The sequence below is a fragment of the Apus apus genome, chromosome 8 (assembly GCF_020740795.1).
Source record: "Apus apus isolate bApuApu2 chromosome 8, bApuApu2.pri.cur, whole genome shotgun sequence".
NCBI lineage: Eukaryota > Metazoa > Chordata > Aves > Apodiformes > Apodidae > Apus > Apus apus.
Window position 1 is genome coordinate 3,123,572 of NC_067289.1, and position 19,497 is coordinate 3,143,068.

General features: G+C 50.8%; 1 protein-coding gene across 1 annotated transcript; it reads right to left on the bottom strand.

Annotated features, from left to right (window-relative positions):
* Positions 1-846: 846 nt before the first annotated feature.
* ATG4B (autophagy related 4B cysteine peptidase) lies at positions 847-19,096 on the bottom strand. The gene is made up of 13 exons (XM_051625990.1): positions 19,030-19,096; positions 14,471-14,569; positions 13,886-13,957; positions 11,518-11,616; positions 10,581-10,682; positions 9,778-9,850; positions 9,572-9,651; positions 6,684-6,880; positions 5,634-5,712; positions 4,754-4,899; positions 4,128-4,184; positions 3,743-3,836; positions 847-2,591 (listed from the first exon to the last, which is right to left on the bottom strand). The coding sequence occupies exons 1-13, from the start codon at positions 19,037-19,039 to the stop codon at positions 2,518-2,520; spliced, it is 1,182 nt and encodes a 393-aa protein (XP_051481950.1). The 5' UTR covers positions 19,040-19,096; the 3' UTR covers positions 847-2,517.
* Positions 19,097-19,497: the final 401 nt, after the last annotated feature.

The following is a 19,497-nucleotide window of genomic DNA, read 5'->3' on the forward strand; positions in this document are numbered from 1 at the left end:
AAACACACAGAGAAGTCATGTCATTCAGATGAGCTTTAGGCTCCTGCCTTTAAAAGCCAGAAATACCTGTTAAAGAGCCAAGAAAGCTGAGCTCAGCTCTGTTCTTGGGGTTACCATTCAGGTACAGTCTTGTCTGGCTGAGCTGTTCTTTACCCTAGAAGTGTGACTATAAGTGGTACCTCTTTCTTCTTGGGTACAATGTGTCCTGAGTCACCAGCCCTCAACAAAAAGGAGAAACAGCAACAAAACAGGAAAAAAATGGTTGTTGAATGGACCACACATCCTTCTGTACCATTGGCTACTGCAGAGCTGGGGTTTAAAAGCCCCCCTGGCAGCTGGAAAGCTGCAAGTTCAAGAGCTAAATGGTGGGGATACAACCCATCAAGGAAACCAGTTTCTCCTTCCCACCTAGTTTTGAGCCTTGGCTCCTTCTCTACACCTCAAGAGCACGCGGAGCAGAGACCACAACAGCATCTCCTGCTGTTGTAGAACATCTTCCAGTGCTGCAGAAGCAGAGAGGTGCTGTGCCACTCAGCAGGGACAGCCTCCAAGGGTGGTTTCACCCAGCTTAAAACTCAAGGAGCACTGTGGAAGTGGGGTTTTTTTTCCTCACCCTCTGGGGCAGGAACGACCTGGCAGTCTCTGGTGTATCCACCAAGAGGAAGAGAAAAGTCACAGTTGCACATGGCTCAAACTTTTAAGCTCCCAGCTGCCACCTTTGCCCAAAAAGGGTAAGAAGTGCAGCCATTTCAACAGCATTCCCAACCTGCTGGTAACCAGCAGTTACCAGCTACCACCCACCACCACCACCACCTCCAGTTTCTGTGCAAGAACGTTAGGACAGGCCAAGATTTTAGGTCTGTTTATTCAGATACAAACTGAAAGCAGATGAATGGAGCACAGCCCCATTTCCTCTGCTGCCTCTTCCCCTAACTACAAGAGAGAAGAGGAGAAGCAGGCAGAAAGCAGCAAATAATTTAGTGACAGAAGCATTGTGGTTCCCAGTCCAAACCTCTGCTTTTGGAGACAGCACAGGGAGAGTTAAGAGCATCAGTAGGTCAGTCATGGGGGGAAATGGGTCATTTCTAGCCACCCCTGGGCATGAAAGCATCAACTGACAGGTTCCAATCCTAAATGGACAAAACAAAAAGCCCTGTGAACAGGTCTGCAGCATGCACTAAGGAAACTACTTCAGCAAATCCTGTTGCAGTCTGCCTTTAGAACAGTTCTCCTTGACCCTTCTCTGAACTCGTGTTGGAGAAAGGCTCCAGGCAGAGCTGGATCATCCTAAAGGAGCTAAATTTTCCAGTATAATTGGACCTTCTCAAGGCATTCTGTCTTTGCTGCCCTCTCTGGGATGATGAGATGGGTTTCTCCAGGTGAGCTCCTACAGTACCTTTGGGCATGCTCTGCAGGGAGGGGGAACTGGCAAAAGACCAAAGGTACCAAGGTAGGTGGGAAGTCTACTCCATCTTCAGACACCTCTTCTGATTTGGAAATGTCTCACAGGAGTAGTTGGAAGAACTACTGAACAAGCCACCAAGGACACCTTGAGGAGTTTCATGGCTCCCAGTTTTGGTACCAACAGGATCAATTCCCAGCCACCACTGAACACACTGGGGTGCAGGCACAAGCAGGCACCTGACTGGCAGATCTCAGCTGTCCTGCTTCACCTCTCCCAGCTGTGGACTTTTTTTTCCCCAAGGCTGTGGAACCCACAGTTCTCTGCTCAAAGCAGCTTCCCTGAAGATACTGTAGGAGCACAAGGCTTTGTCGACTGAAGAACCTCCACATTTTCTAGTCTCCTTTCCTCATTTCTGCTGTTACTTACACTGAGATTGAGATGGTTCCTCCCCAGCCTTCCACTTATGGAATTACCAGTCACTTTGAAGTTCCCTCAACTTCCTGGTGAGCAGGAGAAGGGTACTACACCTGCGAGGAAGTGCTGTGCACTGCAAAGCACCAACAGGAGTGGTACTGGAGGAAGCCTGGACTCCAGGGGCTTCACAGCTGCCTTGGTGGGACATGTCTGCTGTTCATTTGCATCCTGAGCTGCAGTCCAAGTTGTCCAGGGAGAAGCTGCTAAAGGAATTAACTGTACATTCTATCTGCTAAATGAGGGGTGGTTCTACTGAAGCTTCAGAGGGGAGTCCCTGGGAAAGGATTTAGCACTCTGAACCATTTCCACGCCTCCCCCAGAAGGCCAGCTGACCTGCTGATGTCACAGATAGGCTCTGAACTCCTAAGCACCACTGCATCCACTTCCAGCAACTGTTTTCTGCTAAGAAATTCCAACTCCAGCCAGTAAGGCTACAACACCCACTTGGTTCCTCATCCCAAGGCAGACAAGGCGCGCTCCGCTCGGAGGCTGCACGGAAGGCCAGGATGGACAAGAGGTGGGGATGGCAGCAAGTGCCTATGAAACCCAGCAGCCCCAGGCTCTCAAAGGAGCTTCCCTCCCCCCCCTTCTCCCCCACACGAAACACAGATTTGCAGAGTCAGTTTCCTATTTTGTTTTCAAAGGGATAGGATTTCAAAGTCTTCATCTTCGGAGTCGAAAAACCTTTCCAATCTGTCGGCGTCGGAGGAGTCTGCAAGAGAAGAAGTGTCACCATCAGCAAGGGCAGCAGCTGGAGGGCACCAGAACTGGAGTGTCCGTGGCCTGCAAGCTCCAAGAGACTCTGACACACCTGAAGGAGGGCTCTGAAGAGGGATGACAACATGTCAGCAGCACGGAAACAGAGAGAATGATACGGTGGGCAGGAGGTGCACCACGCTTGCCAGACCCTTGGTGCAGGGTAACTCTGTGCTCTGACTGTATTAGGAGGCACAAAATCAGAGAACTGACCCAGGTCTGCTCTAATATCCATGAAAATTCCTGGCCCAATGAAGCGATATGAGAACATTTTTTTTGTATCAGAGCCTTGTTTTCTGCTATAGTTGCCTTTGATCCAACTGCTGGGCAATGCAGTTGCACACCATGCACTCCCCCAGCAGCAGTTAGCAGTGCCTTTTGTAGGGAATCTACTTGATGTCTCTCCTGTCCATCCTTCCAACTCTGTGGCAAGGAGGGAGCATCACACCTGAAGGGGAAGCAGCTTTAGCATGGGGGGCAAAATTCAGGTGAGAACCTATGAGCAAACTGGGGAAGTAAAGGAGAAACCTCCATTAAGAACAGGTTGCCCAGGGAAGCTGTGGCTGCCCCATCCCTGGCAGTGTTGAAGGGCAGGTTGGATGGGGCTTGGAGCAACCTGGGCTGGTGGGAGGTGTCCCTGCCCATGCAGGGGGTTGGGACTAGATGAACTTTAAGGTCCCTTCCAACCCAAACCATTCCACGATTCTATGATCATTCCATGATTAACCTCAAGGATCATCTGGTTCAACCTTTCTAGGTGGTAATATAGCTGAGATGAGATGGCCCAGCACCCTGTCAGGCTGAGACTTAAAACTGTCCAGTGCAGGGGAATCCACCACTTCCCTTAGGAGATTATTCCAATATCTGACAACCTGTACCCATCACCCCTTGTCTTTTCCATGGGACTCCTTGTAAAAAAGGGAGTCTCCATCTTCCTGGGAGCCACCCTTGATGTACGGGAACATGGAGATGAAGTCTCCTCTCAGCCTTCTCTTCTCCAGGCTGAACAAACCCAGTTCTCTCAGCCTTCTGCTGTGCAATTCCCCACAATTCCCAGCAAACCAGAGACCAGCCCACCCTCAGCTCTCCCTCCCTGCACGGCCTCACCTGGTGTGAGATTCAGGACATCAGGGCTGGAGAAGTGGGAGGGCTGGCGCTCAACCAGTTCAAACATGGGCAGAGCTCCCCTGACCAGGGACAGCTGTGGAGCAAGAGCAGAGCCATGAGAACCCAAAATCCCTCTAGTCACTGTCCTCTAGATCACTCAGGGGAAATAACCATCTGTTGGGACTTCACTGCAGCTGACAAGAACATCTCTCCAACCCGTTCTGCACTGTCAGCAGAGCTGCTGAGCTGTGCTCTTTTTGGTGGTTTAATTAACTATCTTCATGTGCTTTCAAATGAGAAGATGCTGCAGAGAACATGGTCTCTGTGCACTGGTTTGGAAACAAGACAAAGCCCTCTATTCCTTCCCAGTGATAGAAACACAAACCTTTTTGATTTGCTGGCACCAGTCATTAAAATCTTCCTCTGTGTTGCAGAAAAAGCCCTGGGGTGGGGGGGAATAGAAATAAAACAGTTATCTTTGTATATTGTAGGTTGATCATTTCAGTCTTAAGGCCTTGTATTGATGGTAGCCAGGACTGGGAGTAGTTACACCACCCACTGCCCTGCTGAACTGAACACTCCCCATGATGTGACCAGACTATCCACGTGCTGGAAGCATCCATGGAATGCTCTGCTCTCCTGCAGCAGGGAAAACTGGGCAGAAACAACCCCAAAGGCACCTCAGGTTCAGCAGAAAACAAGCCACCCTGAATCATAAGATGGATTCAGGAATGGATTCACATCTGCCATCAAAAGGCAGGAACCAAAGCTCAAACCAAACCTGAGAGCAGGCTCCAAGCCCCGTGAGGAGCAGCATTGAATTGCCATGCAAGGGGGACTTCTCTGTATCAAACTGCTTCCTGCAACAGAAGCTTCTTCCCCCAACTGAACCCCAGGGCAGCCCAGAATGCCCTTCTAACGCCCAGTTCCCAGGGGAAAGGGACAGGTGTGGGGCAGAGGGACCACAACTCTGCCCCTTCAGGTGGCAGGAGGGCAGCAGCAGGAACGCACCACGGCGATGGAGGGGTCGAGCTCAGCGATGCTCATCCTGCAGGGAGGGTGCTGGCAGTGGAAGCTTTCATCGGGCAGGCAGCTGCTGTCAGTGGGCTCCACTGCAGGCTGGGTGGTGTGGGGATCCAGGTAGATGAGCTCCTCACCTGGACAGACAGGCAAGGAGAGATGAAGAGGAAGAACCAGGCCAGAAGCTGGTCGTTTTGAGAAGCAAGCAGTGAGATACGAAGAGGAGGAAGGGTGATGAGAGAGCCAGGTCTCAAAACCCCACGAAGGAACCCACACTCTAGAGGAGCAACTTGCTTCCACTTTCCCAAATGCTGCTCATCCAGGCAAAGAGCCACAAGAACCAGGGTGCCCACACTCCACAGTGACAGCCTGGGCTCAAGGCACAGGTGCTACGTGGATCCTGTCCCTGCACATGCCCTCTAGGGTCCTGTGTTAAGCTCAAATCAGCCCCAGAAATCCAAAGCACAACCAGGCTGAGGTCTCAGGCAGAGAGAGAAAAATCAGAGGGAAGGAGGAGAATAGAAGGACAACAGTTTGTAGGGCTTCAGGAAGGGGACAACTAAAGGACAGTTACATCTAGCCAAGCCCCTAAAAGGAGCTCAGCTCTGGCTGCAGGAAGAAGTCTCAGTGGACACCTCTTTACAGACAAGATTTAGCATCCCCCAGTGAAATGTAGGGCCTGTGTGACACCACTCGCGTCCTCACAAAGAGGTTCAGTCCACAGCAGCTTTCCAGGCTCCCAGCAAGGAAGAAGAACCCTGCAGCATGCACCACAGGCCTAGCAGGAGAGCTGTAGTGCTCTACAAGTACTTTTCAGCTGGTGGGGGGGGGAAGATGGCTGGGAAGTCTTTGGAGTAGTCTGGGCACTCACCTACGTAGCCAATGAAGTAGTGAGCACTGTTTGGTTTCCCTCCAATCACTCCCAGGGACTGGGGCATCATGAAGCAGTGCTGGAAAAGCAATCCAGAAAACATCCAGCTGACAAGACAGTGAGACAAGCAGGTGGTGACAAAGGCAACCATCCCAAAAAAATGCAGCAGGAAAGACACAAAATAAGCAGGAACAGCTTTTTCTGGAGATCATCTCCAGCAGGAAGGCTGAAGGTCACAGCGTGGGGCCTTCAACCAACAGAGAAGCAGCTCAAAAGCTTGAACTGCTGACAGGAACAGAGAAGTGGACCAAATGGAAGCAGCAGCACTACTCCAGGACCCAGCCTAGGTGAGTCCTGGGTCTGCTGCAGTCAAGAGGCAAGATATTCTGGACTTGTCATCAGGTTGCAACAGTTGCTCTCAGGAGGAAATGATCATTCAGGGAACAGTGTAAGTTCCTTATCCAGATCCAACATCTACTTAGTTAAGGGCAAGTCACTCTGCATGAGTTTGGAGCTCTTACCTCTGCAGCTCAGAGCTTGCTAGCTTTAGTACAGCAAGACAAGGTGCACCCTGTCTTGTGCATGGACTCTGCACACCCTGAATTCAGCCTCCTGATGCTCCACACTGCAGCCATCAGCCAAATTGCAGCCTCAGTCTGCAGTGCAAGCTCCAGCAAACAGAGAGCTGCTGCACGAGGGAGTGTGCAACACTACATTCCTTAATGCTTGGGCTGCCAACCAAGCAGAGTGCAGGTGTGCTGAAAAAATAAATGCTCCAGCAGGTTGGTACCATCTAAACACAGAGGGACTGAGACTCAGTCGTGAAGTAACGTCCTCAAAAACAAACCCCAAGCACCAAAAACCACAGCCCCACCCATTTTCCTGATTAAAGCCTGCCAGAATCCATACCCTGACCTCTGACAAAGATTGTGTCTAGGCACAGTTTTCTTTTGAAAACAGGACATTTCTGAGGATCTTTGCTCCAAAACCCAACTCACAACAGGGCCCTTCAGCATCCGAACACCGAGAATTCAGCTCCAGGTCCCCCACCTTTAGTGTTTCAATGTAGGCTTCATTGATCTCTGTGAGCCCAAGGCGGAGAGGTATCAGCAGCACCAGGGGTTTCCACTGGGAGAGCCTATCCCTAAGCTCTGCTTCCTCTGGGAAGCCATTGCAGAGCAGGTCTGACTCCACAGCAGGACACGCTGCAGCTCCAGCACACGGCGAGTGGGACCGGCACAGCCGCCCTACAGGAAGGGAACATGAGCAGAAAGCATCAGGAACAACCTCTGTTTCCAGACCTTGAGTCACTCTATCCCAGCTCTGAGAAGTCTCCAGCACTTCAGGAAGAGGAAAAAACCACTCCAGTGCTGGGATCCAGTGATGGATATCCTCCCTTCTAAACCTACACCAAGATGGCAGCAGAGCTGTAGTCACAGTCACCATCTGTATTTTTCCAGCAGGTGAGCAGCAACCTGTGCCAACAAGGCTGAAGGAGTTGATTAGGAGGCCAGGCAAGAGTCCTGAATCAAGAGAACGTGTAGGCAGGAAGAGAAACATCTGGAGCATTCAACTCCAGAGGAGCTCATGGAGGGTATGAGGACAATCGAATGGAATGAGGAAAAAAGAGTTAGGGCTCAACAGAGGGAATCCTCACCTGTCACTAGTGCTGTAAAAAGATACAAACAAGGTGTCTGTCTACAGGAATTTTACTGAAGTTCACTAAAGCCTTCACAAGTTTTTATCAGGGATCATTCAGAAGCTACTTTGGAGACCTAAAGCAGGATGAACTCTGTAATTACAGCATGAGCTTTGTCTGCGGGATGTGGGGCAGTAAAACTCCTCAGGGCAGATGCATAAGTGCTGTGCATCCTCATTGTACAGGCTTGACAAACACACAGCCAGGCTGTAATTCCACCAGATGATGTACATTCTGGGACAGAAACATCTCCAAGCCTACCTGTCTCACTGACCAACTTCATTACTTGCTGGGTGTGTGAAGAAAAAAACAACCTAAACCCCAAAGAAACCCACAGCACTTTAATCAGGAAGCCAAGGCAATTAACCAAAATGCCAGGGGCTCAATTAATTTATTCCTGACCTAAGCAGAATGCCACAACACTCTAGCAGGTAGGACACAATGTAAACAAACACCTTCAGCACCAGCCCCTTCAGCAGGGTGTTTGCTCACTGAGAGCTTCAAACTCAGCTGAACAAGGAGAAGGTTACACCCAAGGTGAGAAGAAATAGGAGTTGGATCTAAAGCCTCAGTGTGAGGGACAACCTGTGCTGAAAAGTCAAGTTGCTCCTTATACTGTCCCCTCAGGGAGGGAGAAGGTGTCAAAGACATATTCCAGGTATCTGAGAAGAAGCAGAGAGGCATTATTCATGTTTGTTTTAACAGCATCAAGAACAGTCAAGATCACTTTTGGCTGCTGTTGCAGTAGCCTGCCTGTTCTGGTCTGAAACCAGGTGCCAGGGCTGTGGCTGCAGAGGGTGTCACTGCAGGTTGTCACCTCAGGCCAACACCTGGCCATCCTGCACTGTGCTGTGACTGTCCCTCCCCCGAGCTGAAGCAGCAGGTTGCTCAGCACAGACCACACTCCCCTTGCCTCTTTGGCAGGCTTTGGAGCCACAGCACAATGGAACCTGCCTAGAGCTTCCCAGCTGGATGCAAAACCATCTGCTGCAAACATATTCCAAAGGCTTTGTCACAACATCTCTCCTGCTGCAGCTGCTGCTGTCAGGTGCTGGCTTTGCTGCTGCCTTGGTTTCTACCCACTTCTCTGATGCACAGGATCCTCCAACACCCAACTCAGCCCCTTCCTGACACCACAGCCTGACTGAGGAGGGATGAAGGTGGATGGCTCTTCCCTGCTGCAGGAAAAACCAGTTCATTCCTATGAACCTCAGGCTGAACTGCTCCAGTGACCCAATTTCACAGATGAAACATGAAACAGCATTGACTACTGAATGCCTCACTCCTGAGAGATGTTTGGGGCACACCTACACCTACAGGCAGGTAAGACATCACACCCACTCGTGCAGTGACTTTCAGGCCCTGCACGTTCTGCTGATTCACACCTGAGGAACAGAAATACCCCCTGCACACTACAAGCTGCATGGAGACACTCGTGGAACAGCCAGTGCCACCCAAACAAGAGCCTGCAGCCCACCCAAGCCTCCAGCCAGCAAGCTGGGGATCTACAGGCAAGGTTTTCAGACCCAGGATGAAAAGCAGATCCCATTTCTGGCTGCACACTGGCCCTTGTTTAAGCCAAGCACAGACCTTCACGTGCCTAAGGTTAATCAGGCACTTCTCTGTCAGATTCTTGGCCTAATTGAGACAACCAGGTAGGAGATGTGACTTTCTAAAGGGGCTGTCCTGCACTCTAGGGACAAACTGCCAGTTAATTGACTCTGGCTCAGTGGCAGCAGAAGCCAGCCTAGCTGATGCCTGTCACAACCTCCTCTGTAACCTTGCAGCAGCCCCAGTGCTCACTGGACTGTTCCATGGACCACTGCAGAGCACAGGGCATGGCTTTGTGCTGGGGACTCACCAGTCAAGTCTCAAGCCAAGCAGGGGAAGGCCTGTGTGGCCAGGACTATGCAGGATTGCAGCTCCCATTTCCTGCTTGCTCCCTGTGGCCAGAAGCAAGTTGGACACTGCCTTCCAAGCAGCTCCCACCCACTCTCTGAAAGCCACCAGACCTTCTCTCCAGATCCAGAGCCCACAGTGCCAAGTCAGAGGCTTTATCAGCTGAAGCTGAAGTCAAACAAGGAGCTTCCCTGCCCTAGGACAGCAACTCTCATCTGGTTTTAGCAGCTTGGCCACAACTTTAGGACAAAACATTGTGCTACAAGATCTCCAGTTTTCTTTTCTTCTGGCTTCTTGCTGCCAGAGGATGCACCACATGCTATCTCCATGTGATACTTACTGATTTCTTCCATCACTACTGTGTTGTCCATGGCTATATGTACTGCCAGGGAACTCCATGTATCAAAAGTTGCAAGTTTTCTACAGGAAAGGAAAAAAAAAAAAAATGAAGTAAGCAAGAATTAGTTACAACTACAGGATAAAGAGAGGAGAAACTGGATTAGTGTTTGGATCAGAAGACACAAAGGAAAAAAAAACAGCACTTACTTGAGCACTTGAGCAACTGTGTTTGGTCCATACCACTGACCTATGGATTTTCCCTCTCCAACTCCCATCTGGGCTGCATCATAAGAAAAACAAGCAAACCACAAAATAACTGAGCACATTTCACCTAGACTTGCAGCCTAATGGGTTTGAACAGGGAAGAAATCTCACTTGGGAACATCTTTGAGTTAGGAGAATCTGCCCCTTCCTGAGGTATCTTAGTGTAGGTGGGAGAGGAAAGCACATCCTGAAGGGCTGTCAAGCAAATACTGTCTCCAAAATGCAATAACCCAGAAATTCAAAATTACCTCAGAAGAAATTTTAAGAGTGTTTAGTTGCCAGGATGACCCCTGTAACATGAGCTTCTGTTCCCTGAAGTTATAGGTGCCTCAACACCCGACAGGAAAAACAAACAGGCTGCTCCTCTTTTCTTTTAAGGTAGGATTATAGTTTATATCAAAGCATGACCCTTCTTTGGTCCATTTGCTACTCCTGAAAATGTCTTTGCCTGGAAATCTTCTCCCAGGACAAGGCTCCAGTGAGAACAGCATCCTCAGGGGTTCTTCCCACCTTAGCTAGGGTATGGGAAGTGATGCTGAGTATAATTTAAAGCAGGAGGCAAACCTGAAGGTTTTAGTGGAGTCAACAGGAAAAATCCATCCTAATCCATAATAAAGCATGGCAGTTTGACATCAGGTCAGGAAATAAGCAGCATGGTTTCATGTTCTAGCTGACCTGCTTGGGTTTTTGGGGGGAATTATGTTCTACACTCGTGGGGAACCCACTCCTCAACACCCAGCACTTACCTATCTGGTGAATGGAGTAGTAGCTGTCTTTTTTGTCAATGAAGGCATTAAGAACATTGAAGTAATTATCCATCTGCTTCTTCCCTTTGATCCACCTCCAGTCTGTGACAGACAGAGGGACAGATGAAACAAAACATGGTCTTTATTAGCAAGCTACAAACTCTCTTCCTTCTGCATCCAACTGACTGGATTTTCATGTTGCTATCTCATTACTGAGGCACCTGAGGCATTCCTAACACTAAATAAAAAATCTAAATGAATCCTTTAAAGTAAACATTTTCCCAGCTAAGACAAAGGAATTCCATCCAGAGAAATACCAAAAACCCAACCCACAAATGGTACCTCAATCCCACAGATGAGGGAAAGGGGATTACAGTTTCTCCCAGGCAGGTGAGAGCTACAGATTCTGGGAACAAAACAGGTGACCTCACTACAAAAATCATCCCCTACAAATTCAAAGGACAACAACAATGGCCAAAAAATGCCCATCTGGCAGAGCTGCTCACACACCAAGCATGGGTCAAGCACAAGGATTCAGGGAGAGGAGACTACTCTCAGTAAGTGAGGGCTGGGTGACAAAACTGAACTACACACAAGAATGGGTCACTGAGTTGTTTTCAACTACAACTTTCACCTATAACTTTCAACTTCAACTATCAACAAAACCAACCCTTCAAGAAAAATCCAGGGCTTGCTTGGCTTGAGTGGGTTTAGGTAGCAATGCTCCAGGGCCCTGCTTTGTTTTAAGGCTTGGACAACTCCATCTATCCATGCTGCTACCTTGCAGCCAGCAGGGAAAAGGACTTGCCTCTCCACAGCCCTGAATTTGAAACTAAAGAAAAACAGAGCCTTGAGGAACTGACAGCTGTCCCTTTGTTATCTGGTCTCCTCACAGATCTTGGCCCTGGAGGTCAGCATGGGCTGGGTGCTGCTTTACCTCTTCCCAAATGCCTGCAGACCAAGGCCTGAGCAAAGATCATCTGGCCACACCGTAACATGCAGCCCCAGCCAGTGTCAGATGTGGGACCAGTTCCTCCTGGAAATGAGGAGAGAAAAGAAATAAGGAATTCATAGTGAAATAGGGCCAAGAGGGAGAAGAAATAAGTCTGCAGGGGTAGCAGGTTCATCCAAGAAATCAGGCAGGGAATAGGGACTGCCTTAGCTCACACACCCCAGGCTGAGAAACAAAAATAAAGTCATCAGTGAGTAACTTCATGTCACGCATTAAAAACAAACCAACCAAACCCTCTAACAATTCAACTAGAAAGAGAGATGAACTTCTCAGGAGCACAACAGCCCTTGAGCCTAATTGGAGACTCCCAGTCCAGTTCAGAGCCACATTTCTACACAGAGGTGCTTGTTACAGGCACAGGTCATCAGGAAGAACAAACCAGCAACCAAGGAACTCCCACATCACAAGCAGCTCTGACTGCCTGAGATTCCCAAGTGAACACCACAAAGCCAAAAAAAAAACCCCAAAACATCCCACCAGCCAAAAAAAAAAACCAACCCACCCCAGCAACAAAAAATAACCCCCACATCCTATATCATGCTGGGGAATAAACTGGGTATTAGCTTTTGCTGGGAAGTCTGAGACAAAAGGGCCTCCAGGCTGGAAGCATTTCCCTGTCAGAGCTTCAAAAGTAAACTGTTCCTCCTCCACTTACTACAAGTTTCATAGATTAAAATGTTCAGTGTGACCACAGGGAGTGTACAAGCATTCAGCTGCACCTCAGCACAGCTGCTGGAAGTAGTTTCCTTGGGATTCTGCTTCTCTTTTTTTCTTCCCTTCCAATACCATGCAATGAGAAGCAGGGGGTGAAAAATCACCCAAGACAACTCCTGGATGGGCAGCATCTACCTCCTGTCATTTGGCCAACAACTTACAACATCTGCAACATCCAAAAGGGATAATGCTTCCCCAAATTAGCATAAGACACTGCCCATAACCTCTGGAGAGCTCCCAGTGTTTACACACAGAGGGAAGTGCCCACAATAAAAGGGATGACTGGGAGAAGACAGACTGGAAAAGGTTTGCTGTAGACATGCAACCTGTATCTACAGTGTACATGGAAAGTGACTCAGGAAATGGGATTTCTTCCCACCCCCTGCCCTTTAATAACCCACAGAAACCTCAATCATGTTTGTCAGCCACAGTTAAACACATGCTAACCCTTCCATTTCAAATGCATCTTGAACTATGGCTCACAAACATGAATTTAAAGGGATTAAACTGCATCAAAGATGTCTCATGCCTTCTGAGGCAAAGAACAGAACAAGCCAGAAAGACCAGCTGCCAAGAAGTCTCTTTTCCCCAAAGCTGAGACATTTTCCCACCAACTGCTGAGGCTGATGTTGACAGTGGGGCTTGGAATCCATCTCTTCTGATGTGCCTTCCACCCAGAACATGAAACCAAACCATGCAGGATATCTTAAGGAACCAGCATGTTCTCCTTTGTGCTCACTGGGAAAAGTTCCCCATATAAACTACAGTTCCCTTGTTTAGCAGCTACTGCAGGAATTAAAAACCACCAAAGCCACACAAACAAAAATATATCCCATACAGTCCAGAGTAGATGCACAAAGGCAGTGATTTCTGTATCATCTCTCATCTCTTTAATCCATTTCTAACCCAAGACCATGATTAAATAATATTTCACATTAGATAAATCCAGTGCCTGAAGGGGCTCCAGGAAAGCTGGGGAGGGACTTGGGGCAGGGAGGGAGAGGACAAGGGGGGATGGATGAAAACTGGAAGAGGGAGATTGAGGTTGGACATGAGGAGGAAATTCTGGAGTGCGAGGGTGGTGAGAGCCTGGCCCAGGTTGCCCAGGGAAGCTGTGGCTGCCCCATCCCTGGCAGTGTTGAAGGGCAGGTTGGATGGGGCTTGGAGCAGCCTGGGCTGGTGGGAGGTGTCCCTGCCCATGCAGAGGGGTGGACCTAGATGATCTTGAAGGTCCCTTCCAACCCAAACCAGTCTGGGATTCTATTATGATTCCATGATTTATGTAGGACTTAGTGAACTGGAAGCAGAAAAGTCTTTCCATGTTGCTCAAAGGAAGGATGTTTCCAGGTAAGCATCCCAAACTCATTCTTGTGTCCTTTTTAAAAATCACTGTTACCCCTCAAACCCCAGGGAATTCTCATGATCAGACCAACAAAACCCTCGCAAGGAAATGAAGTGCATTTCAGGTGCATGTCATTGGAACTGCTTCATGTTTTGCTTGTCAGGACTGTGTTATTAGGTGGAGATACCTGGGTTATCATCATTTCTAGGGTCCCTTTGGACCTGCCCCAGCACGTACCGATGGCAGGGAAGTTCTTTCTGTAGGTGAACCAAAGCCGAGAGGTCACATCCAACAGGATCTCTTCTTTCTCTGGAAAATGGTCAGCATTGAGAGGCACAGGCATGAGGGTGGCACCAAAAGATGCCCCAAATCCATCTCCCACCCATCCTCCCCCCTGGCAACAGTGCTCTGCTCCTCAACTCAGCCTGTGTGCCCTGAATCTGGCTGAGCAACAGGACGGTGCTGCTGCCTGGATGAAACTTCATTTTCCCCCTGAAATAGCAGCCATCAACCCAAAGATGCCATAGACATGGGCAAATTATCAATCAGAAAACCATTTTCTTGCCTTTTCCTTTGCCTCAGCCATTTTGGCCTCACGACAGAAGGCCAAATAACCACCAAACAGTGACTTTCTGCAGAAAAACAAGCCAGAGCCCACGGAGATGCATGATGGTTTTGGTCTGTGTGCTCTGCCAAGCAAACAGGCAGACTCTGCAGTGTGCTTATAAGGTGTGCAATCACCCTGCTGCTCAGAAAGCAAAGCCCAACACCAACAAAATCCTCTGGAGCACTAGAGCATGTTGCATCATGCACATAAAATACCTGTAAAAACACTGTATTTCCGGCCCAGGATCCAAACGGGTTCTTTGGTCTCAGGGAAGTCTTCGTATTCAAACCTGAGAGTGTCATAGGTAAGAGTAGCTAGAAAGAGAAAAGAAGAAATTCCATCACTTTCTTAGTTTTCCTTCGTGGTTTAAACATCAGACAAAAGAAATCAGAGCTGCTGTGGAGCAGCATCTTACAGATGCACCCAACGAGAAGTGGAACGGCTCCCCCTGCCACCACCAGCTCCTGGCTGCTCCCCCAGCAAAAGAGCAGAGGGGTTTCCAGGTGAGGTCAGCTCCCAGTTCTGCCCAGTGCAGAAAATGATCAAGAAAACATCAAGGACTTCAGCCAGCAGCTGCACCCTTGCTCCCCAGAACAGGCACCATCGTGCACGTCATCAGCAACAACACTGAGGTTCTGTTCACAGGTGAACAAAGGGATCAAAATCCTTCTCCCAGGGAATGTCACTTTTGATGGCAGAACACAAAAAGCACAGATCACATTCAGATGGGAACTCAACCCGTGCTCTGCAAGTCAGTCCCTCCTCAAGAGGCAATGAGCCCAGCAGAAGTCAGCACTCTGAGGAGCAGCACTGGCTTTACAGATGCCACAGGAAAAGCCAAGGAATGCTGAGATGTCCTAGGTCACAGGTGGCAGACAAGCTTTGTGTCTCTTTTAGTGGCTCCCACCACAGTGTGGCATCCATCAGTGCCTGGAGAGCCACCTTCTCTGACCACCACCACAGAACAACTCAGGAACACGGGCTGGCTTTGGATTGGGGCAGCTTGAGCTTCTGTGCAAAAGGCACAGGTGATGGAGGGGGAAAAAAAGGGGACCAACCCTGCTTCACTTGGTCTGTATTTAGAAATAAGGTACTTTAAAATGGTCTGGAAAGCCTGGAAATGAACTATCTAATTCTTTAGGTGCCAGGGGTACAAAGTGTCACAGCTTGCACAGAAGCCTTTCTCTCTGCCCCTTAAATTTAGAGGTGAAGGGCCTGAAAATAAATAAACCTGGAAATTCCCCAAGTGGAAATCCTATTTGGAGATGCTCCTTTCAGGCCTACAGCAGCCAGGTGAGATCAGCACATTTCTCAGGCAGCACTCTCAAGCTTCACCTTCAAGAAGCCCTCCATCTAATTTTAAATACTGACCTCTGAGAGTCCAGGACAGCAGAGCAAAACCCTCTGCAGAATATCTGAGCCCACATCAAGTAGGATAGTTCAACTCCCTTCCACGCACGGTGGATTTATAGCTAAGAAGGCAAGAGTTTCAGCCCTGCAAAGCACAACTCAGAAAGGCAGCCTTGCTTTCCAGGAGCCTCAGACATGCTGGGAATGGTGCAAGGTTGCCTGGATCTCAGTCCCACGGGCACAGCTGCCACAGGGTCTGCTGTCATGTCCCAAAACCAACACCTCATCCACACCCTTCCCTAGAAAGCCCCAACAGAAAAGGCAAAGCTTTGTACATGCCACTACAGAAACACTGATAGGAAACCACCCAGATAAAGACATTCAACCTAAAACCACAGTAAATACCAGCATGAAGCCTGAATGTTTTGAGTTCTCTTCTGTCCCCATGGTTGGATGTACTCAGCTCTAAGATAACTGGCCCCATCACAAAAGCTGGCCTTGCATGAAGGGTGAGGGACCTTGACACACCCAGCACACAGCTGCAGTATCAGCCCCTTCCAGTATCAGCTCCCTAAACAGGAGCAAGGGAGCTGAGAGGCTGCACAGCAGCACCTTGACACAGACCAAGAAAAACTGTGTCAGTAGAGAGAATTAAGCATGGTCAGAGGGTCAAGGGAGGGAATTCTTCCCCCTCTACTCTGCTCTCCTGAGACTCCACCTGGACTGTGTTCAGTTCTGGAACCCTCAACATCAGTACATGGAGCTCCAGAGGCCAGAGGAGAACACGGAGAAGATCCGAGGGCTGGAGCAGCTCTGCTCTGGAGCCAGGCTGGGAGAGCTGGGGTGTTCAGCCTGGAAAAGAGAAGGCTCCAGGGAGACCTTAGAGCACCTTCCAGTGCCTGAAGGGGCTCCAGGAAAGCTGGGGAGGGGCTTGGGACAAGGGCAGGGAGGGAGAGGACAAGGGGGGATGGATGAAAACTGGGAGAGGGAGATTGAGGTGAGACATGAGGAGGGAATTCTGGAGTGTGAGGGTGGTGAGAGCCTGGCCCAGGTTGCCCAGGGAAGCTGTGGAAGCCCCATTCTTAGCTGTATACTGAAAAAGTCAAGTTTAAAATGTCACCCCAACTTGTAACAAGCTCCCACATAAACAAACACAGAAGCACAGCCAGGCAGACCCTGCCTGGTGATGTCAGTTTGCAAAGGTGCTGAAGGCAACACATGAGCTTACAGCCAGCATCAAGCCCTTGACAGCCACCAACTCGACCAAAACCAAAGCTGTCCAGTTTTCCTATCACCTTTGGCTGTAACAAATAAGTCAAAACTTTGATGACCCCCCAAGAGAATGATGGCATGTGATTTTTCCCTGTGGTTTGCACAGCAAGAGAGCTTGATGTTCACTCCAGCCCCAACCACCTGGGTTACAGTTTGCACAGCTTAGATGTTTTGTTAAAAACAAAACAAAACAACTTGTTATGCAAAATATGGAAGCAGAGATTTGGAGCATCACACTGAAGGAAAAGAAGGCTTTGTAATATTTGCCAAATACTTCCCAAAGTGCTGCTGGGGCTTCCCCAAAACTCTGGAGAAGCCTCTCTCTCCAGCACAGGAAAGCTCCTTTAGCCTCCAATGAACTGCACCACCAAAGAATCAGAAATGGGTGTGGGGGGGATGATTATCACCCCCAGCTGATAAAAGGTACATCACCCAAGTCAGAGCAGAGAAGAGGAAAGCAACTGGATCTATGATGTTTCAAAAGACAGTCAAGGAGAGAAGATAAATGTATTGGGTTAGTACAGCTCGTTGCAGAGAAACACCCAGAAAACAGATAACCAAAGAACAGCCTAAACCCTTTATTTCTGGCCTTTGGAGAAGAAAGCTTAAGTCTTTTTTTCCACCCCCCCCCCCCCCACTAAGCTCTTTCAAACAAGACAAAGCCTGATTACCTAAGCCACAACAAGGGGCTGAGACAGACAAGGAGGAGAGGCAGCCAACTGGAGAGTGGTGCTTTCTTGGAGGCCCAGAGCAAACAGTTCAAAGTCTGCCCATCAGGTCCCTGATCATCTCAGGAACAGGGCTGGAAATGCAAGGACTTGAGCTGTCATTGCTTCAAAGCCCAGAGACCCACCTCATCTTTGCTCAGAGGAGATCCAGCCCTACTGTCTATCACAGTGAGGTTTTGCTTCTCTCCATAAGCCTTATAATGCTTACAGGAAGGGAAAGCAAACATCTCCCCCAGCTCAGGCTGAGGAATTCCACTTCACAGCATCATACAACGGTTTGGGTTGGAGGGACCTTAAAGACCACCCAGATCCAACCCCCTGCATGGGCAGGGACACCTCCCACCAGCCCAGGCTGCTCCAAGCCCCATCCAACCTGCCCTTCAACACTGCCAGGGATGGGGCAGCCACAGCTTCCCTGGGCAACCTGGGCCAGGCTCTCACCACCCTCACACTCCAGAATTCCCTCCTCATGTCTCACCTCACTCTCCCCTCTCCCAGTTTTCATCCATCCCCCCTTGTCCTCTCCCTCCCTGCCCTTGTCCCAAGCCCCTCCCCAGCTTTCCTGGAGCCCCTTCAGGCACTGGAAGGTGCTCTAAGGTCTCCCTGGAGCCTTCTCTTCTCCAGGCTGAACACCCCAACTCTCCCAGCCTGTCTCCAGAGCAGAGCTGCTCCAGCCCTTGGATCATCTCCGTGGCCTCCTCTGGCTTCCAACAGCTCCACCTCCATCCCGTGCTGGGGGCTCCAGAGCTGGAAACGTGCAGGCACACATTTTGTTGCCAGGTGTGAGCGACTGAGCGACACCCAAGGCCACCGCAGGCAGGTGCTGGGGCACTACCCACCCGCGGACAACACAGCAACGCCCGCACCGAGGCCAAAACGCAGCCCAGACACCCGCCTGGAGGGGCGAGATCCGCTCTTCCCTGCACACACACACAGACGCACACACACAGACAAACACTTGCCCAAGGCAGAGGAGCAGCCCACACATGCAGGATGCAGGAACCACGCTGATCCCCGGGATGAAAGCTGTTACTCCAGCAGGGCTGCAAGGCGCACAGTCCCGACACGCTGCCCCCCCACCCCCCCGGATCAAAACAAAGCCCGTGCCGCGGGCAGCCCTGCCGAGGGGCTGCCCCGGAGCCACCGCCTTCCCCCCCCAGGCCTCTCAGAGCCGGGGGCAGCGCTGCCACCACCGCGGAGAGCGGTGACTTCTCCCGCCACCGGGGACCCCGCTTCACGACACCGGAGCGGGGCGGGAGGTGGGGGGGGGGGAGGCCGCGCCGCGCCGTGCGGGGTCTGGGCCGTGCCGGGCAAGCACAGGGTTCAAGCAGCCTGTGGGCTGAGCCGGCCCGCGAGCTGCTGAGGGGGAATGCGGCCGCGCTGCCCGGGCCGCGGCGCGGGAAGGGCCCGGCCCCGCCACCCACCTGCGTCCATGGCGGCGGCCCCGCCACCGCCGGCCCCGCCGACACACACGGCCCTGCGCCGCGGATGGAGCCGGCGCGGCAGCCGACCAATGGGAGCGGCGCTCCCCCGCCGGCCTGGCCAGCGATTGGCTGTCGGTAGGGTCTCGTCACGGCTCGTCTGAGCCGCCCGGCTTCCTCCGCGCAGAAGGGGGGCTGACATTTTGCCGTACGGAGGGTTGGCGCGGGGATGGCGAGAGGCAGAGGGGCTGGGTGGTGGGGTGGGCGGCAAGGTGGGGCCTGAAGGGGTCCGCTCGTCCCGCACGGCATCGGCAGGAGAGGCCCGTGACGCGGCCGCCCGGGGAGGTTCCTATAGATGGGCGCGGCCATCATGCTGTACGGAGCCGGCCCGGCCCGGCCCCGCCCCTCATGCCCCGGGTGGGTTAATCCTCCCGTGCCCGCCCCTCTCGGAGACGCCTTTGACAGCTGGGC